This window comes from Phodopus roborovskii, unplaced genomic scaffold, assembly GCF_943737965.1.
Source record: "Phodopus roborovskii unplaced genomic scaffold, PHOROB, whole genome shotgun sequence".
Classification (NCBI taxonomy): Eukaryota; Metazoa; Chordata; class Mammalia; order Rodentia; family Cricetidae; genus Phodopus; species Phodopus roborovskii.
This window is the reverse complement of record NW_026125506.1, coordinates 485,254-500,627: the sequence shown is the minus strand read 5'-3', so window position 1 is coordinate 500,627 and position 15,374 is coordinate 485,254. Positions and strand designations below refer to the sequence as shown.

General features: G+C 50.2%; 1 protein-coding gene across 2 annotated transcripts in view; it reads right to left on the bottom strand.

The window, feature by feature from the left end:
* The window catches only part of Galnt9 (polypeptide N-acetylgalactosaminyltransferase 9), a 63,212-nt gene that overhangs the window by 11,870 nt on the left and 35,968 nt on the right, over positions 1–15,374 (bottom strand). Inside the window, exons 3-6 of one of the 2 annotated variants that reach the window (XM_051176393.1) lie at positions 15,015–15,181; positions 13,816–13,990; positions 10,383–10,580; positions 4,760–4,877 (exon numbers count right to left, since the gene is read on the bottom strand). In XM_051176393.1, coding sequence (XP_051032350.1) covers positions 4,760–4,877; positions 10,383–10,580; positions 13,816–13,990; positions 15,015–15,181 — 658 coding nt within the window. The remainder of the gene's footprint in view (positions 1–4,759; positions 4,878–10,382; positions 10,581–13,815; positions 13,991–15,014; positions 15,182–15,374) is intronic. The other variant, XM_051176395.1, reaches the window with a different exon arrangement.

Here is a 15,374-nt window from a genome sequence, read left to right as displayed (position 1 = left end):
ATTTAGAATCACCACAGAAACACCTCTGGGTCTGTCTGTGAGGAAGTTTCTAGATTGGGTTAGCTGTGGTAGGATGAACCCACCTTGAGTTTGGGCAGCACCATTGCATGGCTTGAGGGCCCAGACTGAGCGCCAGTGTCCATGTGGAATCAGCTGACTCACGCTCCTGCTGCCGTGGGCTGCCTGCAGTGATAGGTGGCACTTTCAAGCTACAGCCCCAAACAAGCCTTTCTATCCTCCTTCCTATGAGTTTTTATAGGGTATTCAGTTACAGCAATGAGAAGAGGGACTAAGGCTGGGGGCCAGTGACACATGGACACAGCATGTGAATCCACTAAGACCCCCAAGGCCTGGGCATGGAGCTGCTCTCATGAAAGATCGCAAAAGGCCAGCTCTCCTAAGTCACCATGGAGATAGGTTTCCAGACCTGGTGACCTCCCTGCTTGCTCCTGACTGCCTTTGTCTTTGTTTCCAAGTCCCCAGTAATAGCTTTCTGTCCTGAGAAAGCCACTCTACATCCACCTGCTTAAAGAATGGAGAAATATAGAAGATCGAAACCCTCACCCCACAGGTAGTTCCCAACAGCCGCTCTGTCCCCTCTTAACTACCCCTGTGCCAGCTGTACCCCTCCAGGCTAAGCCACAGGCACCCTGTAAAGTGACAGCCAGCAGTGGTGGCTTGCTACCCCTGTCACACATACACACACACACACACACACACACACACACACACACACACACGCGCGCGCATGCGCTGGCCCTACTGCTGCCTCTAGTTTGGGTTGGTCCTGGCTCCTTGTTTGTCTCCAGACCATTGAGGCACTATGAGCAGGGGTGGTGATGGACTGATGTTGCCCAAATTCCAGGGTGCCCTGACTCTCCCTGATTGCAAGTCCCCTTTGTGTGCACATATGTACTGGACCCAGTAGTCAGCTCAGGGTTATTCCGGGGAACAGGAACATAGCCTGAAGAGTCAGATAGATCTACATTGACCTAGACAAATCTGCTTCCATGATTGCTACTGACTACAGAGATGCCCCTTCTCTGGCAGTTTCTGGAACCACACCACACAGTGGACTCTTGGAGGAGCCATCTTACATCTTTAATACTAGGACAATACTAGAGAATATTCACATTTGGAAGACCCAAGATTCTTGTGGATTCTCTAAGTGCCTCAGCCAGGGGATGCCCCACAGTTTGGGACCTGGAGTTCAAGGTGTCAAAGGAATCAAATTGGGCACTTGGGGGAGGGGAGGTCACCTTGTTTCCTCTCTACTGGCCAGACCTGGAGAGGCCTGTCCTGTAGGATCCTGGTTTGGGGGTTCCCCTAGGACCCTGAGTCCCTGGATAAGGAGAGTTTATCCCTGCAGGGACCTTTGGAATTCAGACTCCAATCTTTAACAATGAGAACACAGGATCCGGGGCTCAGCCTCCAGAGCCTTAGGGTGGGGCAGGGAGTCCTGGCTCAGAGAAGTACTGGCTTTCCTCCTGCCAAGCTCCACAGGGTTTTGCTAAGTATGCAGTTAGCCCATCCCACCTCCCTTCCCTTCTCTGTCCTTTCCCTTTCTTCCTTCTTCTATGATTTATTTTATCTTGCTGGAACTGTCTGTTTCAATGCAAGCTCCCCTAAGTGCAGTCATAAATAAAAATAGAATGTACCCATTAGGCTCAATTGTGTGCCACACACATGATGGGCATGTAGCGTACATACCAGTGATTGCACCCTCTTGTAATCTGAGTGCAGGCCCCTGCAAAGAATAAGATCTACCTCTAGGTGGAGCCATGCCCTTACCTCATCCCTTAAGGGTTAATCCTGTGGGGCAGGTCAGGACCACCCCTAGGAAGATAAGTTCACCTTAAGGTATTGTATGATTCCTGATGTAGGAAAAAAACCCAAACCGAACCAAACCAAACAAACAAACCCTCAAAGTAATAGAATTGCTGTTTTAAAGGATTTGTTAATAGATTTTCTTAGGAGACATAAAATCACACAAAGTAGAATTTAGGGGGTGTCGTCTCACAAATACACCAAAGATAAATAGTATGCTAACCAGGCCTGTTAGAGATACATTTACAACACTAGAATGTAAATGTTTGCTCCTAAGATTGACCAGCCCTTAGACTCATCCCCAGAGAACGCGCCTCTGACATGCTCAAGGGGGCAGTGCAGGGCACAACCAGTGTTCATTCTTGCCCTGCCATAGAGCCCCCAGTCCTCTTCTTGAGAAAAGCATAATTCCGCCAGTCAGGCAAGATGAGCCTAGGTAACATCTATTTGAGAAGAACACACCGACATACTTAATTACTCTGGCAATAATATCTTTGCTATGAGAATCTCCTGAATCTGCCCAAGTGGCCAGACTTACAGTCTCTTTCCTGTCACTGTTTAAATTGTTCCAAGTGTAACCTGAGGCCAGGACCTAAAAGAGATTTAAGGATGACATAGCATCTGTAAAATAAATGCATGAGCCTAAGCTTTACTAAGTTGGTAAAATCTTCTGCTAGTGGCCGTTAGCCCTGCCTGGCCGGGCGCTTTAGTAAAACGACATTCCTTCACCTCTAAGTGTGCAGAGAGATTTCTCAGTGAAAAGGATTATTATTTCTGTAACATTCCTTCCCTTAGTGCAGTCCCTGTAAGCTGCTGGGTCTGCCCACCTTTGTGCATCCCGACTCAGAAGGATTCAACGATTCCCTTTCTCCTTTTTATCTGGGACGCTGGTCAGAACCTAACTGTGCATTTCAACTCCCCAATGCAAGCTTCCAGCTTTCCTACTCTTTCTAAAGCTTCCATTCCCATAGCCTGGCTGCCTGTGGCTGACCTTGACCCCCATGCCTGCTTATCTGCTCCAGTCTCTTCCTTCCACTCGGGGTGACATTCACAGCTTACCTGTGTGATGGGGGATGTCCTTCTGTATAGATGTTTCTCTTGTTGGTTGCCGAATAAAACACTGATTGGCCAGTAGCCAGGCGGGTAGTATGGGAGCTACCAGCCAAGGAGAATTCTTGGGAGAGGAGGCAGAGAGAGCTGCTGCCAAGTGACACCATGTGGCCAAAGGAGCAACAAGCCAGATTACCGGTAAGCCACAGCCTCATGGCAATACATAAATTAATAGAAATGGGCTGATAATTAAGCGAGAGCTAGCCAATAAGAAGCCTAAGCCATCAGTCAAACAGTCCATAAATTAATATAGTCTTTGGGTGTTTATTTGGGACTAAACAGCTGTGGGACCAGTCGGAACAGAAACTCCATCTTCACCTGTGCTTGGGTTTTCCTGCTAAAAATTGACTTCAAGCTTTCATCTGAGTCTTCTTTGTTCTCCAGGAGGTCAAGAGCCTAGCACAGGCCAGCCACACACATCCTCTGCCCCTGAGCCTTACTAGCATAAGCAGAATCCTGACCACCAGTCTCCAAACCCAACCTGATTTTTTTTTTTTTTTTTTTTTTTTAGGATAAGACAAAGCATGAATAACTGTTTTCTCTACAAAACACTTGGAACTGAGGCTTGGGATAAGGCTAAATACAAGGCCCTTCTGGTTTGGCCTTGGGCTGTAGTGAGGTCTTTCTCAGAGTGACAAGAATGCATGTATGCTGAACTTGGAAGGGACTTCAGGATCTGTGGGATGTGCCCACCATCAGCCCCAACACCTCCGAGACATCTCTTCCCTTCTAGATGCTCAAGACCAATATTGCAGGGAAGGTGCTTTCCACTCCACCACTGCCCACCATCTCCATCTCCTTCTCAATCCCTCTTTCAACTATGCCTCGTCCTCTTTGTCTATCCTCTCCCAAGTCAGAGGGATCCTGGAAGAAGACATCAGGAGACTTGGAGTCTGGTGTTCCAAATGTCTTCACAGACTAGGTGTATACCCTCCCATCTCTGAGGTAAGGCCACACAAACCTCCGGGCACCTATGCTGCCTCAGAGGCTTGCACTGGCCAATCCTTGCCAGCCACATCCTGACTTGCTGTCCAGGATCCTGTGGATCACTAGAGTGTTTCCCTAAATGTCTTCACTGTGAGTAGTGCCCCACCTCGCCCCCCTCTGTTTCTTTCCTTCTGTCTTCCTCTCTAAGGGACACTTTCTCTTTACTCAAGTCATTTCCTTCTCTATAAGCCAGGATGTGGGGAAGCTGGCCATCCCCTCCTTTTCCCTCTGTAGCCATAAAACACAGCTATGAGGTGTGTTAGCACATCTGTTACTAATGGTTCCAAGTGGCCCAGTGTCCTAGAGACACACAGAGGCAAAGGCCGAGGGGTAAGGACTGTGGCCACATCTGAGTCACAGGGGTTACATAAAGGCTGCTTAATCTCCATCCTACAACCTCTCCCCTTGAGGTCAAGGTCCGCGCTCTGCAGCAGGGCCCCTGTGCCCAGTTCTGCCTGTCACCTCCACCACAGGCTGTTCCCAATCTCCCCTCATAGAGGCGCTGACCCTTCTGTAGATGCTCTGCCTTTTCCTTCTAACCAAGGTGGTAGGTGTGTTGAACTGCATCCAGTTAGCAGGAGGACCAGTGTTATCCCCATTGTGTCCACCTGGGTCCCCTGCTCTGAGGATGAGACTTTCCCAGGCAACCCCACCAGCCAATATGCCTAACACAGGAAATGACAGTAGCACTCACTTTCAAAAGTGCTGGCAAGGACTCCCCCTGCGCCTTTGTCTTAGCTGGGCTAACAAAACCCTCCAAGCAGCTTGGGGCCTTAGGCCCACCCTTGTAGGCAATCTTGGCTCCCCAGAACATGCCAGCCCTGTGCCCACTCACCCGCATCCCCAGTTCAATGTTCTCTGCACCGTACACCTCCATGCCTGGGTCCAGCAGGCCAATGTCCCCGAAGTACTCCCGGTCCACCACAAATGAGCAGCCAATCATGGCAGGTGTCCTGGGGAAGGAGAGATACTGAGTGAGCGTATCACCATGGTATGGCCCAGAGCCCCGTCTGCCTGTGAGACCACAGCTGAGTCTGCCCCTTCACATCCCCATGCTTCTTGTTCCCACAGACATCAATGTGTTCTGGGTATAGTGAGAAGCCATATCCCCAGCTGCCGCCATCTTTGTATGTCTTAGGCCCTGTCAGAAGGGTACAGACCAGAGTCTAAGAACTTGGCTTTGGTTGTGTGACTCCAACAGATGACAGTGTCTTGGACACTGTTTTCCACATGTCACTCCTTGGTCTTCCTCCTTCAGTGTCTTGTTGATGTCTAAAGTGTCAGGGCTACAAGTTATACACTACTCAGTTCCATGATCCTTTAATGACATCAGTCTGAATGACGAGCTCTGAAGTTGCAGAGTACCCAGCTATGCAGCTGTAGTCAACAGACTGCCAACTGCCATGTAATATTTCAACTTAAACCCACCCACTTAAAAAGCTTTTGACATTTTGTTGAAATTGTGAATGGCTATTATCCAGGGACCAAAACTCCACCAATGTCAGCTAGGCAGTGGAGGCACATGCCTTTAATCCCTGTAGCACTTGGTGGCAGAGGTAGGTGGATGTCTGAGTTTGAGGCCAGCCTGGTCTACATAGTGAGTTCCAAGACAGCCAGGGCTACACAGAAAAACCCTGTGGTAGCATGGGAAGGCAAAGATCAATAAAGGACCAGGTTCAGGGTGCGGAGTGAGTGGCTGCAATCTTGATAACACTTTGCAAGTGTGGATGGATTGGCACAGGGTGGAGTGTGCTGAGCCTGCCAGGCAGGATGAAAATACTGAAAAGATGAAGAAAAGGCAGACCACAAGACATGAGTGGACTGTGAGCCATATGCCACACTTTGACGATCTAGGCTTTGCATGAGAGATTTTGCCTCAGAACAAAGGCAACCCTCAGCACCGGGAGCTTAGTCTCACCCAGGCCGTGGCTTTCTGAGGGACTTGTCATGGTCTTCCATGACTCCTAATGCTGAAGCCAGTGGAGGCTGCTCAGGGCTCCTGGTCCCCAGCCTTCTGCATACCCACGTCTTTCCAATAAAAAGAACATTGGTCTGCATCAAATTTAACAGAGGCATTCTGCTCTCACTGCTTGGAAAGGCGGTAATAAACATCATCTGAAAACACGGCGGTATTAAAAAGCAGTTGTCCTTTTATTTGTGCAATGATACAATTTCCTTTTTGTTCACAAAGCTAACAGTAACAAAATGTTAATAGCACTTCTGGTTTTTTAAGAGCAAGAACTTGATTGGTTAAAATATGATCCCAATATACAACAGGCGTGTCTCTCATCGTCTTAACAACAGTAACAATCCCAGGGTGGTTTCCGATGAAGAGAGGTGCCAAATCCCCCACCACCAAGTCTATTACAGCCAGTAATGACTTTTCATTACTGCCTGGCTCCAAAATAAACGTAAACTCATGAGGCAACAGCGCGAGTCAGATGTGCTGATTTTATTTGCATGAGAAACTCTTGCTGTGATTACAGAAGGGTAGAAGCAAGCGATGCCTCAAATGAGGTCTTCTCAGGTTGGGGGATGTGACCTAGTCATTATAGGGATGACCCCTACTTGTGCAACATTCAGAGGACAGAAAGACACAGCAACAGGTCTCCAAAGTTCCTGGTCTGGGAATCTGTTGCCTCTAATCCTGTCTTCTGGGCCTTTAGGATCCACTAGGCCCTGGATGTTTCTGTTGTACCTTAAAAAAAAAAACTGGATCAACCCAAATGGTCTCTGCGGCTGACTGGAGAGACAAACAATGGTTTGTGCACTGCATGGGATATACAGAGGTATATCAGGCCTCCAAGAGTCAGGCCACACCATGGAAGAAACTGGCTTTTGGTGGTCACATTTGGGGCCCTGGTTCACAGGCTCCTCCATCTTCCTACACATCCCTCCTCCTGGTCTCTCGCTTCTAGGGGTTCTATTATTTGTGTAAAAATTGACTCCAATATTCTATTCCAGTCACATATTTGGGAACTGCGGTGGTGACCCCACCGGAGCCATGTGGGGATGACGAGCCAGGAGCAGTATTCTGTGGTCCACCTGTCTTGCAGAACTGTGGTTCTGAGTGGAGGTCGTGAGCCATCAGTTCAGAACCAGTGCTTAAAACTGTGAAAGTTCTGTTATTTCTTGTTCCCAATCTGGCAAGCGACCTTCAGCTCTTCATGGAAGGTTACAGAGGATGGGTACCACCACTAACCGTGTAGGAAAGGTGCTTTCCAATTAGGAGCTGGTCAGTTTTTTAAGTTTGAAGATAAATTTATTAGAGTTCTAAAAGATAAACTTCAGGGCAGACAACGCCCTTAATCGCAGCACTGGGGAGGCAGAAGCAGGTATATCTCCGTGACTATGGGGCCATCCTGGTCTACATGCCAATTTCCAGGCCATCCAAAGCTGCATCATGAGACCCTGTCTCTAAGTAGGGGTGGTCAGGCCATTCTGCCATTTAAGACAGCTGGCAGAGAAGCAGCCACCAGATAGGAAGGAGGGCTTCAGAGGAAGAGCTAAAAAGCCCAGTGTTAGGCAGAGCACACCTAGGCTCAGGCTAGTATCAGAAAGACAGAAGAGAAAGTTATGTCTGAGTCCCTACTCAGAAAGGGGGCAGGACAGCGGCTAACAAAACCTCAGGGCAGCTGTTATGACCACATCCGGGGAGGAAAAGTACATCATCTCATTAAAGGGTTAATATTCCTCGAATCTTCTTTAGCATGGTGTTAGGTACATCTGCCTTCCTGAAGGGTGGTCCCTTTATCGAGGTCAGAGGTCATCGACAGGCCCAGCTGATTTAATTAAGGAAGGAGATAACAGTAAGTCTCCCCACAGGCAGATTCCATTCCTTTGCTGGTCACATGAGGAGTTAGCATAGATCTCCTTGTGTGAGAGGAAGTAATCCCTGTGAGGAGCAACAGTCATTCAGGATCCTCAAGTTGTGAGAGGAGCCGTGTTTGGGTGGGGATTTTGCCCGTGGTTCCTGCTAACGCAAAGTGCTGATTCTTGAATCCTCCAAGTGAGAAAGGTAATGTGAGCCAGGTCGCACCCCTGTAATTCCAGGTGTTATAGTGAAGGAAGTGGCAACCCACAGAGTTCTCCTTCCTCTGTTGCACCTGATCCAACACTGCGAGGGCGATGATACTGCCCCTACCATCTCTCAGACACCTGACAGAATCCCTCCCCCACATTTCCTCAGATTCCATTGAGAGGGAGGTGAGGTAGGACTGCATTCTCCCATCTCTCCTCATAGGCCAGGGGGAGGGAGGCCATGATGAAACCCTCCACCATCGTTGCTCCTGGTACTCCAGAGTTTAGGGACACGATGCTGGACTGGATTCTCCCTTGGACTCCCAGGCAAGGCAGACAGTGATGCACATCAGATGTATCAAACCACCTCCAAGGGCAAATCCGTGAGGGAGATTGTGCATGTCGGGATCTCCTCTGTGACTCCTGGTACTCCAGAGTGAAGGAGGCGATGTCAGAGAGGAATCACCTGGTCAAATATTTCGCTTGAGTCTGTTATTTTAAAAATTGCCCTTACGAGGCCCTTGCATATAAGCCTTTTTATGGACCTTGTTTTCATTCATTTTGAGAAGCCCGCCAGGAATAGAACGTCCAGACTACGCAAGAAGTTCCTGTGTCTTTACAAGAGAATGCCAGTCCTCCAAAGTAGCTTCCACTAGCCAGACATGAGCGTCTGTGTGCACCGCCCACTTAAAAGAATTATCCGTCTTCATTTCAGCCCTCTTCTTGGGTACATAGTGGCGTGTCCGCAAGGTCTCAACTTGCATCTTTTCAACTGGGGTTTCCATCTTCTTCTTCTTCTTTTTTTTTAATGTGGTATCTGTTAAGTCAGCCCCATCAATTAGCTGGTTTCTGGCAGCAAGGTTAACAGCTCCTGGGTGATTCTAATAAACGTGTTTGGGGGCCACCATCCCGCAATCAGGCAAGCAAGCTTGTTCCCCACTGTCTCTTGGGTATCCAGAGCCTGTCACAAACTGTGGGAGATGCCTCCCGTTGGGCTTCTGACTTCCACCGATTTCTAAAATATCACACACAGAGCATTTATCTTGCTACTAATTGGGATCATGAAATGAATCTCAAATGAAGAAAAATAACCTTCAGACTGCCACTCTCTGCTTCAATGAGCCCCTGGGGACCCATCTGTGAGCCTTGTGCTTCGGGAAGCTCCATGCTCTGGCCTTGCTGTAAAGCCCAGAGTCCAGACCCCTGCTTAGCAAATTACTGCAGGCCGGGCCAACTCCAAGACTCCTGGTCTGTCTCTGAGGAAACAACCATGTGGAGCTAGGAGGTATGTTGAGATGGCACTTTGCCAACTGTGGAAGCTCCTTAGTCTCCTTTTGTGCCAAATTATTTCATCTGGGTTTACCACCAATAGCTCTTTGCCAGTAGAGAGATGAGCAAGGCGCTTCAATCAACTAATTCTACAGTCTGCAGGGTTGAGCTGTGCACCAGCCTGGAAGGCCCCCAGGAGACCCTCATGTAGGACAGAGTGCGGACTGCAGCTACTCTCAGCATTGTAGCCAAATGCAACTCTTCACCAGGAAGCAAGGAGGTGGTCTTAGCAAGACCCGCTGCTCTGGGCCCAGAAGCACCCAAAAGGAGGTGGTCCCAGCAAGACCCACTGCCCTGAGCCCAGAAACACCCAGAGATGCTCGTTCATTCCACCGATAGTTCTGGAGCCCAGGTGGGTCTCCAGGAGAAAGTAAACAAGCTACCAGATGTGAGGGTACAGATTCCCCAGGCGCTCATCAGATGGTGCCGTGGGAGGGCGCGTTCTGGGCAGGTGAGAGAAAGTTGTCTAAGTGGCCGCCCACAAGCAAGCTCCCACGGCCCCACGGGCCAGGGCCCATAGTTCTTTTGGATGAATGCGGCCCGTGCTCAGGGTTTCTCCACTGCTGTCCGCCTTTCTGTCTCTGTATTTTCTTCCCTCTCTCTATGTCTCTCTCAGCCACTGTCTCTCTATCTCCACCTAAGTCTGTCTCTCTCTGTGCTTCTGCCTTTGTTTACACATCTCTGACCTTTAACCTTTACCCCCTCATTCTTTCTGCATCCCTTTGTCACTGCCTCAGTTTACCTTGTCTTTCTGTTTCTCAGTCTCTGTTGCTCACTCAGCCTATCCCTGTCTCTCCGTCTTTGACCCCCCCCCCCACATACACACTGTTACTGTCTCTTTTGAAATCTCCCTCCTTCTCTGTTTCTGCCTCTCCTCCTTCCAACCTCACACAATCAGACCACAACCTGATCTGACCTGATCATCATTCTGGACCTGGACCGAGCCAACCCTTCCCCGACCATGGTCACTCTGTACCCCTATAAGCTGCACATTTTTCATCTGAGGTCAGGCTGGGGTTCCTCCAAGGAAATGGTCCTCGCTCTTGTCCTGAGCCATCTCTGGTGGCCCCTCCCCACCCTCGTGTTGATCAGTGCTGGTCCTGGCTCACCTGATGGGTGCCGACTCATCACCACGGTCCAGCCACTCCCGTGGAGGGATGATGTACATGCACCACAGGCCCCAGTTGTAGCCGTGGGCGGCGCTGGCATACTGCTGTACCTCGAACGTGCTGTACTTGATGTTGTCGATGGCTGGCAGGATGATGCGCCGGCGGTCCTCCCGTATCCGCGCAAGGGCGGGCTCAGCCCTGCAGAAGGCACTGGCCATGAACAAGAGCCATCCCAGAACCCTCAGCAACCCAAGGAAGGAGCTCCACTGGCCATGAGTGCAGACCCTTCAGCCAGGCCGGTATCTGAGCTTGGTTGGCCTCCATCTGCTGCACACAGGACCCAGTCATGGCAGACTTGGACCACTAGGAATGGCTAACCCACAACACTGCCCTGACCAAAGCCTGGGCATTCTTGCCTGGTCAGTGCTAGGCTCAGGGATATCTGAATGTCCTTCAGTCAGGGCCTCGGGGTTGTACAGAGAGCTTTCTTAGCCTAATCCTACACTGCCCTCTATTCCTGTACTTGTGGTAGGAACATCTGTTTGCAAAAGCTATCTGAAGGCCACACTTGTGACTGATTGTGTACGTAAGAAGAAAAAATATCCATGCCTCATGGTGCTTACATATACAGATGCAATGCACAGCCTACATAACAGACCATGGTTAAGGGGAATGAGGATGATGAGGCTTGAGGAGAGGGTTGTGGGTGGTGAAAGGCATTATGAAAAGCAGGAAGCAGTGAGTGGGGTGAGCTCTGCAGCTCTAGATGATATCCAGTGTGGAGTGGGAGGACGCTAGGGTGTGGGGACTGAGGTCTACACTGACAGAGCAAACTCTACCAGCCATTGGCACATGCTCAGTATGCGTGGGGGAAGGGGGTCAGGTGGTCATGGGAGACATGGGCAAGAGGAGAGGCTTTAAAGGCAGAGATGAGGGGCCACAACAGCAGGCTTTCTTTCCATGACATCAATTGGTGATACCTGTGCAGCACCTTGGAGGTAGCAGGGACAGACCTGGCCTTTGGGATCACACTGCCTACCACAGGACAAGGTTCCATTTGGAGAGCTGCATCCAAACTGGGGTTCACCTAATATCTGAGATTGGGGTGACTAGTGGGCTGAGGGTCTGTGTGTTTCAGAGATGGGAGGATCAAGAGATGGGGCAATATGGGGAGGGGCCAGCCTGTAGCCTCATCCCTCTGGGAGCCTCCATTGTCCTACTTTCTCATCAATGAGTGAATGTACAAAGTACACCAGAGAGACTGCAAATGCCACGTCTGCTGACACGTAGGCTCTGCAATAAAGGCCGTGGTAGGAGGGTGCTCTTCGCAGATAACACAGGGTTTCCCATTGAGTGAAAGCAAGAGTTATACAGGTTTGGGAAAAAAAATCTCAGTCTGACTGATAAATTCAGCTTTCCCAAGTGCCCACTATCCCTCAGGGAGCCAGCCGTTGGCGGATAGAGTGTTCACTGTTGTGCAGTGTACAACGCACGCCACAGAATGGGGCGATTCTGGTGGGAGGATACATGATGGTACATGATGGATGATATAGGATTCAAGGAGGTGACTGAATAATGGAAAAAGAAGTCTTGTCACAGAGTGGCAGAGAAGGGAGGTACAGGAGTATGAGGAGCAGAAGGAAGCCAGGTCTGTCAAACACCTGCTGAGCACAACCAGCAAGCCTGAGCCTGCAGGAGGTATCCACAGAGCCCGTCAGGGTCCACAGCCAGGACCCGCCGGAGGCCAGGTCACCAGACACATCCAGTTGTTCATTTCTCCCCAAACTCGGGGGGGGGGGGGGAAATTACTTCTCCCACCTCTTTAAAAGGAATTTAAATTACATTTTATTTAAATTGTGCATGCAATAAATAAATTGTGCATGCCACAGTGTGCATGTGGAGGTCGGAGGACAATTTGGACGGATCAATTCTCTCCTTCTACCATGTGGGTCCCCGGGATGGAAGTCAGGCTTGGCAGCAAGCGCCTCTACCCTCCGAGCCATCTCACAGGCCCACCGACTCATTTTTTTTTTTTAAACTGAGAAGTTTGTCATGGTGTCAACTTGGGACCTGGAGGGCTGAGTGCTACTAAGGGGCTCAGTGTACAGCTATGTGGAACTATCCACTCGTTAGTACAGTTAGCTTCTGAGCCCCTGGTTGTTGAACATTTCCTGGTTCACCCTGTTGGCCTCTCAGACAGGTGTGGCTTGGAGGCAGCTTCTCTTGTACAGCTACTGTTACACCTCAGCTAATCTCAACAGGTTTGGTACAGGGTTTCCTGGATGAGCCAGTGACCAGGGTTCCTGTACCACAATAAGGTACAGGAGGCCATGTGAAGACCAGCAGAGGCGAAGTACAGCCACACGCTGAGGGATACCTGGCCAGCAGGAGCTGTGAGAGGGAAAGACCCTCTCTAGAGATTCAGAGGGATGAAGCCCTAAAGTACCCTGGCCCAGGTGCCCGAGCTGAGAGAGGGCAAATCCCAGCTGTCCCTAGCAGCCCGTGAGGGGTTTTGGTCATGGCTCAGGGTAGTACTATTCCAGCCCACTTTTCCTCTGCTCTACTCTGCTCTCTGAATCCTGTGGTGCCCACTCTGCCTTAAGGTCCCAGTTGCTCATGGGACATGTGCATATGTGATGGCAGGTGTCACTCTGCAGTTTTGATAGACAGAGAGACACTGAGTTCAAGAGCAGAGCAGGGCTTCTAATGTACCTTTCTCCATATGAGAAACAAAGATCATTGCCAGTCACACCTGTAGGTACAACACACCCTGCATAGAGTAATAGCTGGGGGGGTCCTAGCCATCGGAGAAGGGCTTTGCTGAAGCAGGAAGCTCCATGTTCCTCTGCTCAGCTCCTGCCCATGGGACAAGGAGCCAGCTCTGATCCCAAGCCTCTGACGTGGCTTCCCCAGTATGCGCCACTTGCTGGACAAAAGATACTGTCCTCCAAGGCATCCTTTGCTGAACAAATATGAGGAAACCCCAGGACAGACTCTGGGGCACTCAGCCCTTGTGGATGTCTTGAGCTTACACAAGCCTGCCCTGGTCTAAGAAGCAAGCAGGGATATGTCCCTGCCTCCATGGACCACAGGATAGGCAGGGATAGAGAGATTGCTCCTGTAATGGATGTCTTGTGTACCTGGTGACCCGTGACAACAGAATGGGGAAACTTCTTCACCTCCTGGTCACAGGGTCCTCTCAGTTTCTCATTTGAGCCCAATCTTTCCCCTGAGTGTGAAGTAGTATCCAGAATTTCTTGATTTAGAACTTCCTACATGGTCAAGAAAATACTCCCTCTTATGCCGAAATGGCTTGACCTATCAGCAGAGCCCATCTCTGGAAACCTCCCAGAGCCACAGACCCACCTTGCCTAACGCGTGCTCTCTGATCTGAATTCCCACAGGACGTCCCTGTGTTCACCCCAGCCCTTACCAGCCAGTGTTGAACTCCACGTGGGCATCAAAGAAGCCAACAATGGGAGCGGTGGCCACCTTCCAGCCCTGCAGCCGGGCGCGGATCAGACCTTCCCGACGGCTGTTGCGCACAACCTTCACGAGGCCTGGGTACCTTTTGTGAACATACTGGTCCAGGTTGAACTTGAGTTCCACTAAAGGGAAAAGATATGTGTGTAAGCATGCTACAGTGACAAGGGCCCAGGCCATGACTGGGGACGTTTGAGTCCTGCTCCCAAATTGGAGTTTCAAAAAGGTACTGTGAGGCCACATTAGGTTGGGTGATGTCCAACATTCTGGTAAAGACTATGAAGAGGACCCCTCCCCCAGTCCTAGGAAGCTGGTATTTCCTGGAAAGGTAGCAAAGGTAAAAACAAGCACAGCTCAGACCAAAGCGATAGAGGCAGTGTAGGCAGCAGGACCAGCCACTGACCTACAAACAAGAATGAAGACCCTGTGCAGAAGGGGGGACGTCCAGACAGGTCCTTACACACAGGAATGAAGTCCTGTGAACCAAAGTAGACCCTTCTTAAGTTGATTCTGTCAGACATAAGTAACTAATGCAGGCCCATTGGTAGTGGCCTTGAGAAGAAAAGCTGCAAAGAACTGCCCCCCAACAACACAAAGACAGAGACAAGGATTACAGCCTGGAGCCCCATGTGCTGTTGCCAGCAGCTGAAGACGGGAGGGCGCTTGGCAAGGTGCTTTCCCTGGCTGCACCTCCAAGGCCATTGCCTCAAAGCTTAGCAAATCAACGCTATGGCTTCAAGCCCCCAGGTAGAAGCCCCTGGCTGGGGCAGCCTGAAGATGGTGGTTTCCGTTCCACCTGGTCCCGCAACCGATTACCCCCAAATAAACAAAGACTTATATTAATTTATAAACCGTTTTGTCGATGGCTAGGGCTTCTGAATGGCTGGCTCTCTCTTAATTATTAACCAATTTCTATTAATCTATTTCCATGTGGTCTTACCTTACCAGAGAAGGATCCGGAACTGTTACTCCTTCCTCCACTACATGGCCTCTCCCCGCCCCGCCTCTCTGACCCCCCAGACAGGCTTTATTTGTGCAAGAAAGATATCACCGCAGCAGCCCCAGGAGTCTATACACTCGGAGAGCTGGTCCACAGCTGCAAAGCTGTGTACTCGGCATCACTGCCCTGAAGGCATGGTACCCACTTACCGTTGTCGCTGTTGTCATCCACCAAGATGACTTCCTTCAGGAGCTGGGAGGGTGTATGGTTGACCACGCTGTGTACCGAGCGTAGGATGACTGAAAGTGCTTCATTGACAAAGATGAAGACCACAGAGATCTGGGGGAGGTCTTCAGGGTGTGTTATCTGTTTGCACCTGTGGAGGCACGTTGGTCATCAGGACGAGCAGTAGGCAGCTGGGAATGGGGCGGCCCCTCAGTGCTGGGCTATTACCTGGGATGGTAAGATGGAATGAGCTTTCCCACCCCTCCCCCCAAGTTACTTTTGGTCACAGCAACAGAAACTCTAAGATACTGGGATTATTAAGACCCTGTCTCAATAAAAACCTC